Source organism: Sebastes umbrosus, chromosome 10 (assembly GCF_015220745.1).
Source record: "Sebastes umbrosus isolate fSebUmb1 chromosome 10, fSebUmb1.pri, whole genome shotgun sequence".
NCBI classification, from domain to species: Eukaryota; Metazoa; Chordata; class Actinopteri; order Perciformes; family Sebastidae; genus Sebastes; species Sebastes umbrosus.
In genome coordinates, this window is record NC_051278.1 from 21,971,962 (window position 1) to 21,993,658 (window position 21,697).

The window sequence follows — 21,697 nt, forward strand, 5'->3', positions numbered from 1 at the left end:
TTACTTTTTTCATACTGGCTGTGCTGCACCACCTCTTTTCACCCTCTGTCTGAAACGCTCTGAGCACAAATGCACAGAAGGTCCCCTGTAACTTCTAGTTTAGTTAATGATATCTTTGGATAACTCATATACATTATGATCTAACATACTGGACTATTATTTCAGCTCATTTATAGTGACATTTAAACATCTACTAAACGATCTTTAAACATATTATGTGCAGCTGATTTGCCTTCAAAAGACAGTTTGTGAAAGATTTTAAGTGGGTCAGGCGACACCGTACCCCTGTGGGTTCTGGTCCTCGCTGCACCGTTCAGCCCGGGTCACTGAAGAGGGGACATGATGCTTTCAATGCGGCGTCGGTGAACTGGGTCACCCCACCGTTACTGGACTGTATCCGCACCATATGGAGCTGCAGGAGGGCCCAAACTGTCCCTACACCTCATTAATCAGGCTGGACCCTCAGTGCTGTGGGTGACTGACTGTTGGACAGTGACTGAAGGTAAGATGTGAAAAGGAGCCACAGAATCAATTAAAATCTCAGCGGGAATCTAAATTATAAATGAGTAGTTTATAAAATCAGACTTTTTTTAAAGTACGAGAAAATTATCCAGAACAATTTAGTTACCATATTTTTCTGTTGAATTGGAGGATTAAGCACAAATATAAATAATAGGGCACAGAAAAAATCCAGATAAAACAACAATTATTGTTTCCATTTCATATATTAGTGCACTTTGTAAAACTATTAAAGATAAACAACAAGATGACAAAGATGAGGGGCACAGATGAAAGGAAATGACTCCTACAAAACAAATTACAAGATCAATTATACTAATTGACAATGTGTTTCTGTGCAATATAGTGCAATACTGGTTATTTCATCACCATCACTGGGAACAGTGGGTCAGTCAGTCATTGTATGACACAGCGGTCAGAAGTCTGTTCCTCCTGAGGTTCCTCCTGGGAGGTTGGAGGGTTCTCCTCTCTGTACTGTGAAGCTCCATGGGTCAAAATGTTTTGGAGGATGTCTTTGCTCTCGCTAGGCGGTAGATTGTAGAAAAAATACAGTGGTGCCATCTGAATGAACCTAGTAGGACAGGAGAGGACAATGTTGTTGGTAGAAAGTAGTCAACAATCATATTTGTGTGGAATGGAACTGAACTAGGGCTGTCAAAGTTAACGTTAAAGCTGTTAAAGCGGTAACTACCAATGCTAAATTTTGGCGAGTAAAAAATTGGCACAGCCATTTTCAAAGGGGTCTATTGACCTCTGACCTCAAGATATGTGAATGAAAATAGGTTCTGTGGGTACCCACAAGTCTCCTCTTTACAGACATGCCCACTTTATGATAATCACATGCAGTTTGGGGCAAGTCATTGTCAAGTCAACACACTGACACACTGACAGCTGTTGTTGCCTGTTGGGCTGCAGTTTACCATGTTATGATTTGAGCATATTTTTTTATGCTATATGTGTCATTGTTTTATGTTGTTAATTGATTTCCAGTAATAAATATATACATACGTTTGCATAAAGCAGCATATTTGTCCACTACCATGTTGATAAGAGTATTAAATACTTGACAAATCACTCTTTAAGGCACATTTTGAACAGATACAAAATTTGCAATTAACTACGGACCATCATGCGATTAACTGCAATTAAAATATTTTAATCGATTGACTACCCTAAACTGAACTAAACTTCAATTTGGGTTGGTTTGGAAGGACTCCGATTTTTGTTGGAGAAAAGACTTACAGTACTTACAGATACTTAGTATATCTGCTCCTCACACTATTTGAACTGCAATGAACGGATTGACACATTTCAAAATGGGGAACCTAAGAGAGCATGACAAAGGCTGCAGAGCTTTCTCTTCCTCCATTAAGCTGCAGCTCCACATTCCCAGGGATCTGTGCTGTCCATAATCCCCTCTCCCACCAGCCGATACTTGAGAACAGGATTAGGATACCTCCCTTCAGCACCAGCATGACTGGTCTCTGCTGAACTGGGGCTTTACATCTGGACCGAAAGGGAATGTGTCCGTCTGATTACTTTTAAGCTTCTTTAAATGGGAAGATACGAGGGGTGGAGTTGAGGGATGGGGGTGGGGGTCTACTGGGTTCTTTTAAAGCAACAAGGGACCGCAGTCTAGTTAACCAGACTGTGTATGGTCAGTTATGTGATTGCAAAACAAGTGGACGGTTTAAAATATACAGAACAAAAATGTTAACAAGGCTGTGACTTACTCCTCCGGTGTTATGTGGGTCACGGTGCGGAGGCAGTTGTCCTCAGAGAAGGAATGCTCGTGGAACAGCACCCACTCAGGCAGGCCCAGCTTAGGGCTCTTGGCTCCGTAGCCAGACAGAGGATGGATCTGTGCCACGTGTTTATGGGTCAGAATGAAGTAGTTCCCTGATCCATCCACATCCCGCGCCACCTGAGGGATATCACAGATGTCAGATGGATTTCCACAAAAGGGACAACTGGAGTCCCTTTAATGATATACTGTACATACTGATACTGATTTTGCCTGGAACAGTGCACATAAAGCCAAAACATAACAGACGACAAGAAAAAAAGCTAAATTCTCTAAAGATAATATAGTTTCTGCTGACAAATTGCAGTTCAAACTGTATTTGTATCAACAATTTCAAATGAGAGAAGTTAAAGTGTTGATTTAAGTGTAGGCACTGAGTGAAGTTGAATTCAAATGCTAAAAGAAGGTGAAGATGCAGTCGCAGTTCAAGCATTGAAAGGAGTTGAAATTTAAGTTGTAGGTGATAAATGAAGCTAGGAGTTCTAGGTGAAGTGGAAGTAACCATCTAGCTTGTCAAGAAGGAGGCTAAATAACACTCCAAACTGGCATTGCCATTTGCAAAGGGGTCCCTTGACCTCTGACCTCAAGATATGTGAATGAAAATGGGTTCTATGGGTACCCACGAGTCTCCCCTTTACAGACATGCCCACTTTATGATAATCATATGCAGTTTTGAGCAAGTCATAGTCAAGTCAGCACACTGACACACTGACAGCTGTTGTTGCCTGTTGGGCTTCAGTTTGCCATGTTATGATTTGAGCATATTTTTTATGCTGAATGCAGTACCTGTGAGGGTTTCTGGACAATATTTGTCATTGTTTTGTGTTGTTAATAGATTTCCAATAATGAATATATACATACATTTGCATATAGCAGCATATTTGCCCACTCCCATGTTATTAAGAGTATTAAATACTTGACAAATCTTCCTTTAAGGTACATTTTGAACAGATACAAAATTAGATTCATTTACAATTAATCGCGATTAACTATGGAAAACTATGTGATTAATCATAATTAAATATTTTAATCAACTGACAGCCTTAATTGAAAGCAGTTGAAATGTCACTTGAGGAGTAAAAGAGGAATGCAGTTGAAGTGGAAGAGCTGAAGATAGTTCAAGTGTGTACTGTAAGCAGTCGAAATGTCAGTAGGTTATGTAACCACTGACAACAGTTCAAATGTCAGTTGAAGAATGAAACTCAGTTCAGCTCAGTGCATTGCATCACTGAAGGCGACATGGTGGCAGAGCTGCACAATTATGGCTAAATAATAATTCTGAAGATTTGTCTCATTAGTTATAAAAAAGGAAAATTATTGTTTCTGCATAATATTTGACGTGCATGTTTTATACAAAAAGTTTTTCTACCATGAAACAAACTATTTTACAATAGAGATGGACTTCTTCAGCCTCTTGTTGTTTTTGTGGGATCGTCCACAGTTGGTCTATGTCCTGCCATTTTTCTATTCTATTGTATTTTGTTTGATGTGAGCCTATATTTATACTGACTGAGCTTAATGTTCTCTTTACACGTTTATTGAAACACTGTAGACATAATAGCTGTTTTGTCACAGTTGTGTTGCCATTTCAGATCAGTTTTAAACTTTCTTACACACCACCACTAGATATAACGTGCACGTGTTTTTTTCTTGGTGGGCCTCTCGTCCCGAAAATGGGTTTTGCTGTATATATATATATTTAGTATATTTATAATGGACAAATCTAAAGTTATAGGACAGGCATTTGTATATTGTGTACTTGGGTCAAATGTTTTATTTTTTAATAAATGATGGTGTATGTTTCTGTTGGTTGAGGGAGTTTTGAGTGGTTGGTTCTTTTGTGTGTGATCATGAACGCTCCTCCCACACAGCTGAGACTGTTATGTAATTTGGGCTGTTTTTGGGAAATGAGATGATTTTTCTTTTGAATTGCACATTTTTAATCACTTACTCACTACAGTAAATGAAAAGAAATACATTAATATTTCAGTATCCCCGTATTCTATGGTGATTAATGGTGGAAACTAAAATCACAGTATAATTACACATGATTAAAACTCACTCCACATTGTTACATTTAGTTCCACTTAGAGGAGTTTAATATCCTTTAAGAGTCTTCAGGAGGACTCCAGGTGTTTGATGTAAGCTGAAATGTTGTAAGCTCATGAGTCGATGTTGATCTAATCATTTCTCTTATGTTTTTGTTGAGTGGTATAATGAAGTGATGTTTTCTGACCTGCATGAAGAAACCTGCCAGCAGGGCTCTCTTAATGTTGACAGTGTTGCTTTGGGAACCAAAGGCGGGCATCGAGACGGGCAGCTCGATCCTCTTCAGAGTGTCGGTGAGCTCAGTACGAAGAGCGTCAGCCATCAGCAGAGCGGCGTGGTTCAGATAGAAATCCCTACACCACTTCTCCACATCACAGCCTTAAAGAAGACAGAGGCAAGGAGGTGATTATAGGAAGACTTCATTCTCATTATAATTTATTGTGATCATTGCAATTATGCCCTTTAATATCATTATTTAAGACCAATAAACTTGTTGGTAACAGTTACAATGATTTTTCTCTACACCATCTGTGTGTTTGTGTATGTGTGTATGTAGGTGATGCTCTCTAAACTCACATGGATCCTGCTGGAACTGTTTAAAGGCCTTGTAGATATTGACGAGGGTGAAGTGATCTCCCTCCGGGTGCTGGAACTTCATGTGGCACTGGGTCGCCTCTGGCTTCAGGTCCACAGAGGGAACCGTGAAGCAAGTTGGTGCTAAAAAAAAAAGATCCACAAGATCAATGTGATGTTTAGAGCTGACCGTTCACTACATACTAACAGATATTTGTTAAGACATGTTACCTGTTAGCATGGCGGCGATGACGACCACCTCGCTGACACAGTCAAACTCGCAGGAGGCGAGCAGAGTCTTGGCCATTTGGGGCTCCAAGGGGAGCTCGGACATGATGATGCCCATCTCAGACAGGTTGCCATCATTATCCAGAGCTGCGAGGTAGTCCAGCTCCTCCAAAGCCTGCATTAGGCCTTCAGGATCTGGGTTGGAAAGGTTTTCAGATCATACAATGTTTTTTATTGTACAAAATTAAACCTTAGTCAAAGAATAACTTTGGTGGATCCTATTTTCCCATGTTACTGTGTCTAAGTGACTAATAGGGACAACAACTTTTGAAACTGGTCCAAACGAGCTGTAATGTAATCGCTGCGGGCAACCTGGCACCGTCAGTTTACATCCACTAAAAGTGCTTGTTTCTGCCACTGACAGGCTCAGATTGTTATTATAAGTGTCTGACAACATTATAGAAAGGACCCTAAAGAGAAAAAAAAAAACTTTTTCTTACATTTCGGTCCGTATATAACCTTTATTTAACTAGGAAGTCACATTGAGATTAAAACCTCTTTTACAAATGAGACCTAGCCAATACAGAATCAAATAGCAGCGTCCAACACATAAGAAGACAACAACAATGAATCACGGCAGCAACAATAAGTACGACAAAATACATTACATCATACAGTTCATTAACTGGTTAGCATGTTGGTCATGTGTTTCTTATTTAATTGAAGCAACTGCAGCTAGCAGTGACCTTTTCCTTTATTCTATGTTTAAAATCCTTTAAAGAGATAAGGGTCTTAAGTTTAAGCTTGGCCTGCAGATCGTTCCAGGAACAGGGACCGTAGTGGAAGAGGCTTGTTTTGCCAGCTTCTGTACTGATAGAAGGCACTTTAAACTGAAGCCATTCATGTGATTTTAGATTAGAACTGTTTTGGAGAAATACAAACTTCTGGCTTAAGTAAGTAGGAAATTTGGCAGAGATGATCTCATAGACAAAAATGTACCAATGTTGTAACCTACGCAAAGAATAACGGTTTGTTATTGTGTGTCTCGCTCAGAGAAGTCTCGTTCTAAAATCTCCACATTGTGGAAATCATCTAAATATTCAGCCATGACATTGAACATGTTTTAGATAACACTAAGCTACACTTTCTGTAGTCCAACATAACAAACTCTGACAACACCGGAACTCCTCTCTCCTCTCGCAGCATACTCCCTCAATACTGGACCAGTTTCAAAATATGTTGTCCCCATTAGTCATATGAGAAAATAGGGGTTGAAAAAATACCAAAGTTACCCTTTAAACTGGGACCCAAATCCTGTAGAGAACCAGTACATGTCTTTATGACTGTCTAGTATTTAAAATAATTAATTACATACAAATACACTTTGGCTAAAATTGTTATGGATTATTTTTTTTTTAGTTGTCATGCTGTCCAAACTGTAATCCACAGTGATGACCCACTGGAACAATCCCCCTACAGTATATTGGCACCCTGGTGGGCATGCTCCGAGTAAAAAGGCAGCAGAAGATTAGGATTGTATAATCCTCCCCAACATCTGCCATGCATCACTATGCAAAATGAAAAGCATGTCATGGTACAAATGAGATTTTCTACTCTGTCTTTGCAACAAACATGTTTTTCCACCACGGTGAAACAAAGAGACATGGACACAGAGATAGAGAAGGAGCAAGAGGAAGGAATTAAATCCACCATACATGCTCTTTATTATCATCTACACTCCCACAGACCAACACTATGTTTAGGATCTAATCAACTAATGGGAGGCTCACTGTGTGTGTGTGTGTGTGTGTGTGTGTGTTAGTGGGGGTGAATAAATCCAGAGGAACAAAAGCACACGGAAGCAGGTCAGCTCTAAAAGGATGCTTGCAGAACAGGAGCTGTCAGTTCAGCTGAGGCACGGCTCACTGCCTCCCAATAAAAAAAAAGTTCCTGTGTGTTGGAACAAAAGAGAGCGGACTGACTGAACCCAAAGTTCACCTCATTATCACCGAGGATGATGTGACATTTAGTCGAACGCCAGGGGCTTAGCCAATACAAACGGCCATAAAAATACTCATTTTGCCTCTTTATGTAAATCTCACCTGGCCTGTCGATGAAGTCACAGTGGCCCAGTCCAGCAATCTCCATCCTCTTCAAGAAGAGCACAGTGGACGTGATGTCAGACTCCACAACATGTGGGGGTACCTCAACAGGAAGCTGCCTGTCCTCTGGGTACAGACAGAAACACTTGCCTACAGGATAGAAAGATGTTTTTTCAGACAGGACAGGAAGCCAGAGATTCACATCAAAAAGTGTTTTTGCAAAAGTTGAACTTCTCACCGGTTGGAGCTGCCAGCTGCTTGCGACTCTTGGCTTGACCCGCGCTGATTGGCTGAACGATGACCGAGTTTGTCCTGATCCTGGGGTTGTAAACCTGCAACAGCATCACACATTGCAGAGTAAACACAAGTGCAACTAATTATGGCCCTGTTCCATTTAAAGCAAAGATAGACGGATAATTGGAGTTATTGAAGACCAAAAGCCTGGGTGAAGAGGAAGGTTTTGAGGAGTTTCATAATGACATTTAATGAAACATTTACACAAATCTAAAGTGAAAACTGTGGATATACGGAGTGCCAAGATCTTGATTTATTGTTGTACGTTAATGGGTTATGGCATAAATAATAAAAAATGATAAAATAGCAGAGTTTTGTCTCACTGGCTCTGGTGTTTCTGAGAAGCAATATCTGTATAATCCCCCAAATCATTGCTTTTTAATTAGGGATGTCAAAGTTAACGTGATAACGCATTAAAGCAAATTTGTTTTAACGCCATTGATTTCTTTACCGCATTAATGCAACTTGCGATTTTTATTTTGAAGCGGGCTCAGTTTTAAAGCTAGAGTGAAGATACTAGTATCATATAAAACTAGAAAACCTAAGGAATTCATGTCATAATAGCTTGTCACCAATAAATTAAATAAATACATTTTGGAAGGATAAACTGGCATGGCCATTTTCAAAGGGGTCCCTTGACCTCTGACCTCAAGATGTGTGAATGAAAATGGGTTCTATGGGTACCCACGAGTCTCCCCTTTACAGACATGCCCACTTTATGATAATCACATGCAGTTTGGGGCAAGTCATAGTCAAGTCAGCACACTGACACACTGACAGCTGTTGTTGCCTGTTGGGCTTGAGTTTGCCATGTTATAATTTGAGCATATTTTTTATGCTAAATGCAGTACCTGTGAGGGTTTCTGGACTATATTTATAATAGTTTTGTGTTGATAATTGATTTCCAATAATAAATATATGCATATATTTGCATAAAGCAAGCATATTTGCCCACTGCCATGTTGATTAATCACGATTAACTATGAACAATCATGCGATCTGTTTTTAATATTACAAAAAGAATATATTAAAAAAAATATATAAAAAACAAACAAAGATATAATCTCTGCTCAACATGGTGAATTGTTTTATTCACCATCATTCTACATCATGGGGGGAACCCTAAAATATACATGCCCACTTCTGGTGTGTTTCTACATTAACAGCTAAATGATTTACTGTATAACACTGGAACAAATAAAGACTAACTTACATATCTTTTCTCAAGCCCAGCATCGATGACAAATCTTATTGAGCTGACAGCCCAGAAGAAGTCCTCGTTTGGGCTGGATGTGAGGAACACTCTGCGGGTCCGGCCAGTCTCCTCCTCCCCCAGGATTGGTAGATTCCCAGGCTGGCCAGGGTGCACAGCAACGGGCAGGAGCTCACCCAGATCAGGGTGTAAACTGTGCCCCTCATGACACAGGATGTCATGGGCTAGATCTATCTCCTGATGGAGCGTAAACACAGAAGATGAAGTCAGAGGAAGACATTCTCAGACTGCCAATTCCTTCATGCGGTGCTGCTTTTTTTTACCTGCGTCGTCACCAGAAACACGACCACATCTCCCTCCTCTTCAGAGTGGTGGATCTCCAGCACCAGACGGAGAGCAGAGCAGAAGTAGCTGTCACCTGTGCTGCTGTGCACCACCTCCCTTGCGCCCGGGCTCTCCAGGAGAATCAGAGGCAACGCCGGCGACCCGGTGAAATGGGCCAGCGGCTTTGGGCCGGGTTCGACCGCCGTGAGGAGGACCACGCGGAGCTCCGGTCTCTGCAGGGCGATGTCCTTCAGCAGACCCCGGAGCACGTCGGTGGCTACGGTCCTCTGGTGGGCCTGGTCCACGACTACCACGCCGTAGCGCTCGAGCAAAGGGTCTGACATCATCTCTCTCAGGAGCATGTCATCAGTGCAGTACCTGTGTGGTGGCGGGATAAAATGATGCTTGACATTCAGAGGAAGCAAACACTGTATTCAAATTCATAATAGCCTGAAATAAATCCTCAGGTTTCTTTAATTGTACGCCTCCAGGCTGCAAGAGAGAAACCTCAGAATGGCATCTTAATGAAAGGCACTTTGTCTACACTTCAGCTTTGCCCCTATTAGTGTAATTTACTCTGATAATTAGTCTGAGGAGTGGATCCTTTCGTGCTTGCCGGCTGCCTGTTTTATCTGATCTTTCTCCCCTCAATGTGCTGAGTCTCTTTGTCCCTCCAGCTGACTTACGAGCGACCAACATGAGGGAGTGTGACATATGGGCAGACAGGGAGCCGGGGCAGCTGTGAAGGAGGCCCTGAAAAGAGCCCCCTCAGGCCTTTTGTTCACTTCTCTCTTGTGAATAAGAAAAGGGGGGGGGGTGATTTAGCTGTGCTTTATTGTAACCCGGCAACAAGAGGGAAAGAAGTTAAGAGAAACACTGCGTTTGAAAGTAAGAAGTGCTGTTTTTTACCATACCTGAGGACTGTGTCATTAGTGGAACATGTTTCCAAAGGGATGCTGTACCCGACTTCATGACCGATGTTGACGTCCATCTCATCAGCCACTCTCAAGGCGAGATCTACTGCCTGCTGAGCGTGAATCTGGGTACAAACCACCATGCCGTGCTGGAACTGGACTGACAGGCAGAACTCAGCACACCACTGGGGAATCTGTTTCAAAATAAAAGTGAGAGGAGTTGTTTACATCTCAGAAGCATCCCCATTACGAGTTGATAATAAGAGGGTTAGAATATCTCCCTGTAACTAAGTTGTTGCATGAATGAAATGTGCAATATCTTCCATGGCTGTGTCAAATGCCCCCACAGTACTCACTTGAGAACTTCTCCCAGTTTTGGCAGAGCCACTGACAATGACAAACCGTCCTTTGGCCAAAGTGTCCATGAATTCACACTTTGCTCTCCACACTGGCAGCTCTTTCCTTTCTCTCAGCAATTTGTAAAACCTGGAGGAATAAGGCAGTCCATCAAACTGATTAAGCTCCAAAATGTCATCATAGTCTTTGTGTCCCGGACTCAAAGCGTCCGTGTCTGAACAACAGGGTGATTCCCCCTCAAAGTAATCCTCTCCACTTAAACTGGTAACGTCCTGCGCCATCGCAAGCCAGCTCCCAGTCTGGTCCAGTTAAGACTTCATTTACAGATCCAAAGAAATGAAGTTTGGAAATCTCCCGCTCTCAGTAAAACTGTTGGACAGAGCACAGACCGCCTCCGCACAGTGAAGCCAAATGAAAGGCGGCTCACTAGGCGGCCAGCCCAGTGTTGTCATGTGCCCACTAATCCCATAGAAGTGCAGATGACACACACACACACACACACACACACACAGTCAGACAGAGATAGATGGGCTGAGACTCAGAGCGGTCTGATGTTTACAATGAGAACTGGCTCACACGCAAAGGCCACAAGCTGTACATAATGCAAAATGCATTTATTTATCAACTGTGGTTCAATTTAGTAATTAAGAAATGAATTATCCCAGTGCTTGACAAACTGAGACAATTTATTTCTACATCCAACAACAAACGGTTGTGCCAGAAAATGAAGACCTGTAAAACTAAGAGGTTAGAACAAATGTCTGATCTATTTTCATCCTCCACAGTGTTACTGCACTTACAAACACCTACAGTCTTTCAATTTTAGAGTCACATCTAAGAAAAAAAACAAAAGAAAAGCTGTCGTTTGGTAACTGTATCGAAAAAAACTGGTGTACTTTTACTTCCCGTACAGACATGAGAGTGGTATCGCAGTTAAATCTTCTGTCTCTGGGTAAGACAGTATATAGTAAGTATAGTTACCAAAATGACGAACAATTCCTTCCCACTAAGAAATTTGGACAATGTTTTTAGCACCCACAAGTGGCTGATAACTGGTACTGTTCAAACTAAAACCACTTAAAGGGACTGTTTGTAACTTCTTACACGTATAAATCATTGCAGGTCGGTGTCCCATGCGCGCTCACTTGTGGCTACGCTGTTCAGACTCAGACTCCAACACAAACTACACCGAAGCACCAAAACCGCAAAGTTCTATCTAGTGAAGCCCGTCTTGCAAAACAGTGTTGGCCGCGGTCGGAGGACGCGGGGGAGACCGTAGCTTTGGTCTCCAGGGCCAGAGTCTCTGCTGTACTCTGCTCTGCTGCCTGCCTGCTTGCCTTCGATCACACAGCGCGCTCATTCTCGCTCGCTCAGCTCGCCCTCCGGCCGCGGTCGGGAGGCAGAAAAAGCCAACACTAGGATCAGCAGTGATTCATGGAGAGACCTTCGTCTGGTCAGCTAACATTACTGCCAAGCAGGTGAAATATAGAGTGATATTGTGGTTTTAGCTGACGTGTGTCGCCTCACTGTTTTGACGGATGCTCGCTCACATTCAGGTAGAGCGTGCACACGGGCGAGCGCGAGCAACAGGACGCTGACTTTCGTTGACTTAACGGCCACAGGTGTCGCTGTTACAACCAATTTCTGATTCTTACAAACAGTCCCTTTAATGTTTTTATTCAACCATTTTTTTTGTCAATGAAAGTTAAAGGGGCTAAATGTGAGATTCGGAGCATTTCTATTGCCTCCGCACGGCTCTCAACATGGCGACAGCTGAGCCGGCGGCTCGCACCTAACGGTGCTAACAGTGCAAACAACGGCAACACTGCTGGCAGAGGTGACAGTGTTAACCTGGGGGGGGGGGACCAGAGGGTGGGCGCTATGTTTTCACAACAACGCCGTCAGTCGGGACGGATCTGTAACCGCCGTATGAGAGCAGTGCAGAGTGGCGGCCAATGGGGCACGCTCATATGCACTAAAAACATGCGTGGCCGGCCCGGCGATGTCAACAAAGAGGGTGAAAAGAGATGCTGGAGCACAGCCGGTATGACAAAAATAAAAGTGTTTTTTGAACATTAAAGCATGTTGCCCAAAATACAACTATGCACCTAAAAATAAGCATTATAGGTCGTCTTTAATATGATGCCATAACATTATATACCCCGAAAAAAATATCACTGACTTCTGTTTCATTATGTTTCATTCAAAACAAAACAAAAACAATCTGTGAATGTTTTTAGTTGATTACAGACGTTGATATGGATCATTTCTTTTGGTTCAGTCATGCTTAGAGCAGCACACAGCTTAGAGGTCAAGGGTTTTTCTTATTTTTGTATTCTTTCCCAGTAGTGGTCTAATTCAACACGTGTTTGTGTGGAGCTGGTCCTTAATCAGGACTCAAGGTCAACTTCACCCTGTGGCTCGAGGGAGCACATTAAGGCAAGATAACAAGATTAAACTGGAGGGAAGGGAAGCACTTCAGTTAGTTTTGTAATGACCAGGGTTGTCTGGCAGGTGGCAGTGTTGAACAACCATGATGGGCTGCTCTGTCAGAGTTTGCACAGCAAAGCAGACCCTCATAGAGAATGAGGTAACACTTTCATTTGGGGAAAATTACACACATACCATAAGTGTTTTTCCTCAACACTTATTTTTGTGTAATTTTAAGACAATGAGTGTTTGTTGGTTGTTGTTTATTAGAGGAAAGGATGAGAAAAGCATCTTGGTTTTCTTGTTTTTGTTTGTCATGGTGACTTTTGGTGGCTTTCTTATGGGGTGGGTTGCATTTTGCAGACTGAGCTTCAGGCACAATCATCCTCTCAGAGACCAAAAAAACAAACAAACAAAAACAAAAAAATGGCACCACGTAATTATTCATGTTCATCAAATGGTGAAAATGTTTTTCTTATGAGCCCTTATTTATCTCTTAAACAGCCACTTGTGGTTTTAAAAAGTTTCTCGAAAGCTTTTTCGCTGTAACACTTTTTGAAGTTATTTTTTTAATACATCAAAGCTGGAATGCAATTAAAAAGTCTTGTTATGAACAGTCATAGAGGAACTTTTATTTGGCTCTGATTTCATCAATAAAATCTCTCGATTCAAATGTTATCCTGAAACATTTGTCTCTGGCCTACAAGTTATAGGTTGCAATCTTCAAAATCATGTTTTCACCACCCAGTGTGAACGGGGCACGACCTCAAAGCAGTTCTTATATTACTGTGCTTGTAAAAAAAAATAAAAAAAGACATTAGAGTCTGATTGCAGCCGTGGGGGAGGGGGTTATTATTATTGATTATTGATTGATTATTGGTTTATGTAGAACAGGAACGCCCACGTAGCTACTGACTTCTTTTTTTGCCCAGTAACTATATTGTCCTGTTCGTGTCAGTCAAATCAGTAGCTATGCATTCGGTTCTAAGTATGATTTAACTAAAATTCTTAAATCATTTCACCATTATTTGTGACTTTGATGAAACAAGTGGGACAAACTAAGCTAAGTAATTGCTTAGTGTTACATTAATATAGGTCATTTGTACCAATTTGACCGTAACAAAGCTAGCTTCCAGCATGCAATTAAACATCCACCGAAGCTAATAATGTAATGATGCTCGTAGTAAAATGTGAATTCCTTTTTTAGCTACATAGCGGGATTTTAAAGGAAGGAGCTGCCTTGGATACTGGGGACAAATCTCGGGTATGCCTGGCCTTTCTGCTGTCGGCGTGGTGGCTGAACAGAAATTCACAATATCCAAATATGTGTGCTTGAACTGCTATTATGCACATCCAAATGTCCTCATATAGCCTACAGAAGATAATTATTGACCGAGTCATAACATAGGATTACTGCTCATCTTAGTTTACTGTTGTCTGCTGCCTTTTTTTTGTGTCTTTATGATGAAGGACGTACGGTAATAACAGCCAGAATGAACTGTGCGTTGAGAAAGTAGAGAAGAAGAAAAAGTGTGCGTCCTTGTAACACATAAGAGCCAATCAAAACAGTGGGTGTTCCAGTCGAGCTCTACAGGAACACCCCTCCGCGGCGGTGGCAATCAGACTCGTCTCAAAAAAGAACAGAAATGATAACTGACATACAATATTTACACTTTACAATGGCTTTTAAACATATTACAGTTATGGAAATAAAAACATACATTTAGGATTTACAAATGGCATAAACATTTAACGACTAATCGACACAGCACAAACAAATATTTTCCAGCGGAGAGCGGTTACTCTGACTGTCGAACACATCTGAACACTTCCAAAACAAGAAAAAGCATTACTTGCACACTTCTGTACACGAATGCAACGCAGGTATGGAGGGTTTTTACTGACTTCAATCATTCTGGACACGCTGACGTAGGGAAAAGAAGTGCGCTGTGAAGTTTTTACCAGTTGAATCCCTCCTTTGTATAACAGCAAGTCAACAACAAATAACATCAAGGGCAAAAAACTCAAAGTGCAACGCCAAGCTCTGAATCTGATGAACGATGCTGTGAATGCGTGATTAATCTCAGAGTTCAAGAATATTAAAGCCATACAAAATCCAAATGGAATGTTGTGAAGGCGGAAAAAGACGGGACAGATACGGTAAAACATCTATTTGGACACGGTCGAGGGGGAGCTTGGAGAGCTCACAGCGCTGAAGTCATCCAGCTTGGCTCGCACACTCGAGGACAAAGTGAGCGTGAACGTTAAACATACAAACACCAGAGTTAATGCTGAATTATTTGGTGTTGGTGTAATTCTCTGGAACACAATCAGTCTGTCGAATCTGTCGAGACTCCGCAAGCGTCTGCCAGTTATCAGGAGAACATGTGGAGCGTCCAACACATGCCCCGAGCAGTGTGTCAGTCTGAAATGTGTGAAAAGTACTTTTCCTGTTTAGTACTTTTCCGCAAAAATGAATTTATAAGGGAATAAAAGTGCCTGACTGTGAGGCGGTAAAATGAGTTGATCGGATTAATCCCACAATAAAAACGTAGTGTGAGGGTTCAATATGAGTCCAAAAAAAAGATTTGATTAATATCTAATTTGTAGCACCGTGGCAACATGGATAGAAAAGATGTATTTGGTATTGAATACATCATTAAAAATGTGAAAAACTGAATAAATAGCATTGCTCCACGGCTCACACGCTACACTGACAATGTGCCGAGTTGTGCTCCATTTCCCTTTATCTTCATTTTAGTCCAAAACAAAAACTCTTTTGCGCTTCAAATATTCAAGCAACTTAACTGGTTATAAAAAACATCAGATATATTTCAGCATTTCATTTGAGAAAAAAAAGTATAAAAGTCACCAAAGAATGCAAAAAAAATATTCTAAATTACACCATGTTTCCTTCTTTTCTAAACTTTTCCACTGGGGAAAAAATCACTCTTGATGTCCTGTGCACAAAGTGGTGATATCGCAGTTAAATAGTTAAATAGATAAATAGTTCATTGGTACCTGAGTGAGGACAACAAAAGCACCTTTTAGAGGCGTAGCACCGAGGTGTGATGTCAGCCCCCTTTCACTGGAAACTCTGGGATACTTCCGACTGTCCGAAAAGGTCTCACAGAGTCTCAGTAATTAGTGCAAATCAAGAAAGTCTCCTTCTGTTGGTGGGAGATCTACGCGTCCATGACGTCAAGAGCTCAGCTGTCCTTATGAGTCTTTGGTGGTCTGTAGGGCAACATCGGCACAGGTCTGAAACGTAAGCATGAATACACGACGTCATCACCACAGTAAAGATACAATTTTGTGTTATCCCAAATGCAATCAGCAACGTAACGTGCATGATTTTGTATGAAATACAAATCCATGTTATACACTACAGTATATACTAATGCAAAACATCCCCTTTCAGACATGCACCTCGCTGCGTTAATCTGATGGCAATTTAACTTGTCTGAATAAACACAAGTCACTTAAAAGTCACGATGGTAATCTCAATGGGCTGGATCGACTGTAATAACATTTTTGATTGAATTGAAATTGTAAAGTGTACACAGCATAAGGGCGGAGGTTTTCATATGGTTGATATTTGAACATGAGCAGAAATCTTGCTGAAACACATACAGTATGAGCTATTAAAGCCCAGGGGTTTATGAATTCATATGTGTCCCTACCAATGCCGAAAAGAAACCTACACCCTTGCTACAGCAGCACAAGGTTAGAGCGGTGTAATAAAGCTATCATGTCTCATGCACAAAGACAATAAAAGCAGCTTAATAAACCAGGAAACACTGCAAATGAGCCACTTTTAAGTTTTTTGAGGAGGGTATTCTCAAATCAGTCTGAAAATGATTTTCCCCAAGTGGTGTAGCGCAAAAGGGGTAAAAAAAAAACAATCAGACCAGCACTCCCAACTGTCTGGATGAAATTATGAATACAGCATATGAGCAAATAGGAAATTAATGAGTGTCACGAGAGTCTAAAAAAAGATGAAATTGATGAGAAAATGTATTAGGAGGTTCACTAGTGAGAAGAGGGGGCAAGTGTCCCTCATGCTCACGACGGTCATTAACCCATTTGTGACTGCAACTGAAATTTTTTTATTTCCTTTGCTGGAAGTGTTCTCTGGGCTTGTGAATGTGAATACATTTCCAAATCCGTTAGGCTGAAAAGAGAGTTTCTCTTATCACACTATATCTAGTATTGGGGCACATACTGTTTTTTGTAATCGATTCCATTATATTTTAGTAAAAAACAGAATAGTCCCATGTGCCCAAAGACTAGATATAGTATGAGAAGAAAATTGCTGTATCTCAGAAACTACAAGGAGCACAATTAAGTTTTTGGTATCTATGATCTCATAACAAGATGAATATGAAAGATATGCACACAAATGCAGTGTAAGTTTCATATGGAAATCATTTAATAAACACAATGTTAGCAGTTTTTCCTCATTTTTCAAAAGTTCTGATTTTGACTATTAAAAAAAGTGTGATTTTTCATGTGATCTAAAGATTTCAAAGTTTTCCCAGTTAGATACTTGCCCAAAACGTGTCTGTACCAAATTTCAACTGTTGACCAAACAGAACAAATGTTGTGGCCTTTTTTCCTTATCGTACTAAATTTAGTCTTTGGGCACAAATGGGTTAATTAAGGCTTCAATGGAAAAAGCCTGTGACAGAACAGAAAACACTTCTTTTCTTCCCTGATATCACTATTTTACTGCAACGCTTCCTCTTGTGCACCAGGTGCCAAAAAATTGTGCAAGTGTTGTGGCTCCTATCGTGTCTGAATAAAGCTGTGACAAACACTTACATCACTTTAACACACATGAAGCTAACATGTCTGAAAAGGGCTATAAAGACATGAGACATCCTTGTCACGTTGCACTGACCTGCTGGGTAAAGGGATGCTGGGTGGAGGCCTGGGCACAGTGGGGATAGGTATGGGGAGGGGTCCAGTTCCGAGGATGCGGACCCCTGCTGCTGTGACGCTGTGACCCAGCCGAGAGCTCCTCCCTAGTGGGTCTGCAGGTAGGGGCTTCTGGGGTGGACGGGGTTTCTCAAAGTCCTGAAGAAGAAAGTCAAATTTGGCCCATCAGGTCAAATGTGCTCATTTTAATGTGTCTATAGAATGAAAGAGAACAGTGTCGTCCTGTATTTAAATCCACAAATCACATTAATCCTATCTTGAGACATATTATATGGAAACCCTGAATACTATATCACGTCACCTTCTACCTCCCTCTGAATATGGATTAGCCGTATTGCAGCTATCTGGAGACAAAGACAGACACATTTCACTAGAGGGCACTGTGTTATCAGTGTCTGTCTCTGAATTCCCACAGCTAACATGAGATGAATCCCAAATCTCCTCCTCCTCTGTCTCCGCCACCTCTGTGGAGGTGCTGTGTGGGTGTAGAAGGTTATCTGAATGAGGTGCCATCATGTGTTACTAATCTACAGCAAGGAGGCGAGGCAGTGATACACATCTGCTACCAGAAGCCCCACATGCACACATATGTGAACAAAACCTCCCCACACAGGACCACAACACGCACTCTCAGAGGAATATAGGGACAATCTTAAAACAAATGCACACACAGAGAGTGAAAAAAAAGTGTTCCACATCATGCATGGGTGAGCGCCGGAAGGTTTCATGAGTCAGTCAAGACGTGACTGAGTTTGTCACATCAACATACAGACTTACAGTTATAAACGTGAGCGTTCAGTGCTGTGACCCAGAGGCCTCGAACGCAGCAAGGTTTCACATCAGCAGAACGTTGCATGGAGGAGATTTTTATCCTAACATGTCAGTTATATGATCAGAAGTATGTAGACATCCCTGTTTCGTGGTCTGGGCTAGGTAGCCGGTGTTACACGGTGTTTGGGCACGCACGGATTACATTAATTTCCCATCGCCCCCCAACTTCGATTTGCTTTTTTAAAATAGAAATAAAACCTATTTAGTTAATTTTCATGTCTCAGAGCAGTGTCTGGTCCGTACGGTGTCTCAGCACAGAGCAGCAGGAGTCAGATTTAACACAAATGGGATGAGGGCGAGCATTTCAGATTTAAACCCAAAGCTATAAGGGAACCACAACCAAGAGACCAGAGAGGCCAAACATACAGCCATCCAACGTTAAAGATCAAAGTAAGCGCGCTACATACAGTATATTGAGTGTCATTTTTTCTTGTAAAATGTCCAATGTAATCGATAACACCGGTGTTGTCATGAGTTTATTAACCGGTTGGAAAATGTCCTTACCGTGACATACCTAGTCTGGGCCCTTTGGTTCCAGTTAAGGTAGGTTAAATCAAACAATGCTATTTTAGACAGCAGCATGGTGCTTCAAACTGTGTGGCAACACATAGGAGATGACTTTTTCTTGTTTCAACATGACAATGTCACACTACACCACACAAGATCTGTAAAAAGAAATGTTTTTTTTAGGTTGGGATTGGAGGAACTCAACTTGCCTGCACAGACAGAGCCCTGACCTCAACACCATCCAACACCTTCGTGATGACTTGGTTATTTGCTATTGCATTTATAGCATGGTCAATAATCACATATGGACATGGTGTTTGGGTCTCCACATACTTTTGGCCATGTATGTATGTTAGTGTGTTATTGCGGGTTTAAATAAGTGAGGGAAATATCAAATTGGGACTATAAATAATGACTATTTTCATTATCGGTAAATCTGCTGTTTAATTTCTCTATTAAACCATTTTCGTTTTGTCTATAAACTGTTGAAAAATAAGAAAAATCCCCATCACAATTTCCCACAGCCCAAGCTGACGTCTTCAAATTGTTTGTTTTGTCTGACCAACGGTCCTAAACCAAAGATACGCATTTTAATTATCATAGAAGACTAAGAAAACCAGCAAATATTGACATTTGAGCAGTCAGAGCATGATCATTTTAGGCACTTTTTGCTTCAAAATTCAATTAAACGATTAATTGATTTTCAAAATAGTTGCCTATTAATTTTTGTTGATTGACCAATCGACCAATTATATGAAATACAGTCAGTGACGTCACAAATTAAGCAATAACTTGAGCCATATTTAACTTAACCATATTTAAAGGCTACATCCTCTCCAAAGTATCACAAGCCAAAGTATGAATTGTTGCTATTGTTTTTGTATTTTGTTTTGTCTTAATAACTTCTTACTGGATAACAGTAGACATATAATATATTACTCATGCCATATAATATTCATTAGCTAAGGAGCACTGTAGTAGCCTCTTTACGGAGAGAAAATTACTTTTACAAACTCGAAATGTGTAAAACTCTCTCCGTACGACAGCCCAAAGCTTTTAAGATGCAGTTAAAAACACGAGATGCCCCACAGAGGTTGAAATGTTATGATGCTTTGATCAGATTAACTCCGTTAAGGGCACAGCAGGTCCGTTGTACTACGAATCGGCATCACAGTCCCATGTGGATGCTGTTTTTAACTTGTTGAGAGTTCGGGGGTAATAAAATGTGCACAGTAGGGGAGTTCTGTGATCCCAATAGAGGAAATCTGTGTGAATATTAACTGAAACTAGCAGAGCATCTCACACATACAGCGTACCACCCACTGTGATCTTTAATTCCTGACAAATTCCTACATTTGTAAATTATGGACGGGTTTAGTTGAAGTGAAGAATAACTCCCCCAGAAACATACAAAAAAAGGCTGTTTTTCAAAGGCGTGCACAGACAAAAACAAAGATGTAAACGGACAGATGCATCCACTCAAATGCAAGAATAATCCAGGACCCATGTGTATTCTAATGCCGCTCTTGGCAGAAAACCTCACGCTGTAACTGGAGCCTTGGTGGTGTTCACGTCTTAATCCAAAATGAAGGATTGCACTGTCCTCCGTGGCTTGAGAAAGATCTATGAGCCTCACACGCACCTTTCAAAACCCTCCCGAGGAACTGAAACATGCGTGGCCATCTGGCCAGGGGTAAAGCTATTTTTCTAAGTTCCTGAAAAGATGACATTTTGGAAAAAGGCACGACGATGCTGCAGTCTGCTTCTGCAGTGCGCCTGAACAGAGCTTGTTTGCTTCACATTTATTTTTACTACAGTTATCTGATATGTATTTTTCAAGGTAATAACGAGCAGGTCTGTTTGTGAAAATTCTCAGCTCCCACACGGTTTTATTTTCATGCACTGCCTCATTGTAACAGATGCAGGACAGGCCTCAACATTAATGGGGTGCAATTGGCACACGGGCATAAGTTAGCCTGCAAAAAAAAATATTAAAAAATGAGGCATATTGGCACAGACAGCAGGGGAGGTTGTGTCAAGTATTACAATGAGCTCATAATACACTTTCTATTGAAGTATTGATGTCCTGTACGTCCTCGCTGGCCTGTTATTAAATCTCAATAGAACCCCCTTCCTCTGGTTCTGACCTACAGGTGCCGTCTCTACTCGCTCCATCTGTTTCATTACAGCGAAATGAGCTAGTAGATATTAGCAGGTAGCAGAGTTTCATTGTTTTGGCAGGTCAGCAAGCAGCCTATTTATAAAGCAAGCCGTGGCCTCTCAGCTAAAGTGCATCTTTAGTTGGCACACGTTCATATCAATCAAGGGTGATATGCTCTAATGAGTGATATGGACAAAACCATCCAGAGCTGGATATGAAACGAGTTGTTTCTGCTGCTCAGTGGCAGAATAAATATTCAGATTCTTTTATTTGAGTTAAAGTACCAATACAGCTATCTAAAAATACTCTGGTACAAGTGAAAGTCCTGCACTTAAAATCCTACTTCTGTAAAAGTACAGAAGTATCATCAGCAAAACGTACTTCAAGTGTCAAAAGTTTAAGGACTGGTTCTACAGAAACTGGCATATTATTATACATTACATAATAGAT

The 21,697-nt window shown here is 41.1% G+C and overlaps 2 protein-coding genes across 3 annotated transcripts in view; both read right to left on the reverse strand.

Moving 5' to 3' along the window:
• Window positions 1-87: 87 nt before the first annotated feature.
• On the reverse strand, window positions 88-11,417 carry dhx32b (DEAH (Asp-Glu-Ala-His) box polypeptide 32b). The gene is made up of 11 exons (XM_037781413.1): window positions 10,377-11,417; window positions 10,021-10,214; window positions 9,106-9,484; window positions 8,783-9,019; window positions 7,514-7,607; window positions 7,276-7,425; window positions 5,177-5,368; window positions 4,949-5,089; window positions 4,560-4,750; window positions 2,253-2,443; window positions 88-1,090 (listed from the first exon to the last, which is right to left on the reverse strand). Exons 1-11 carry the CDS (start codon window positions 10,656-10,658, stop codon window positions 916-918), a joined length of 2,226 nt encoding a protein of 741 aa, XP_037637341.1. The 5' UTR covers window positions 10,659-11,417; the 3' UTR covers window positions 88-915.
• A 1,997-nt stretch (window positions 11,418-13,414) lies between these two features.
• adam12 (ADAM metallopeptidase domain 12) overlaps window positions 13,415-21,697 on the reverse strand; it is a 112,197-nt gene continuing 103,914 nt past the window's right edge. For both annotated transcript variants that reach the window (XM_037783250.1, XM_037783251.1), the window contains exons 22-23: window positions 17,711-17,886; window positions 13,415-16,068 (exon numbers count right to left, since the gene is read on the reverse strand). In XM_037783250.1, coding sequence (XP_037639178.1) covers window positions 16,017-16,068; window positions 17,711-17,886 — 228 coding nt within the window. In that variant the 3' untranslated portion in view covers window positions 13,415-16,016. The remainder of the gene's footprint in view (window positions 16,069-17,710; window positions 17,887-21,697) is intronic.

What these genes read in the sequence shown, in the direction of transcription:
- dhx32b (XM_037781413.1), bottom strand. Translation starts at nt 10,658, where the DNA reads ATGGCGCAGGACGTTACCAGTTTAAGTGGAGAGGATTACTTTGAGGGG. An exon ending in TGTTTCTGGTGACGACGCAG is followed by an intron (nt 9,020 to 9,105) that starts GTAAAAAAAAGC and finishes ACGCTCCATCAG; the next exon opens with GAGATAGATCTAGCCCATGA. An exon ending in ACCCACATAACACCGGAGGA is followed by an intron (nt 1,091 to 2,252) that starts GTAAGTCACAGC and finishes CTGTCCTACTAG; the next exon opens with GTTCATTCAGATGGCACCAC.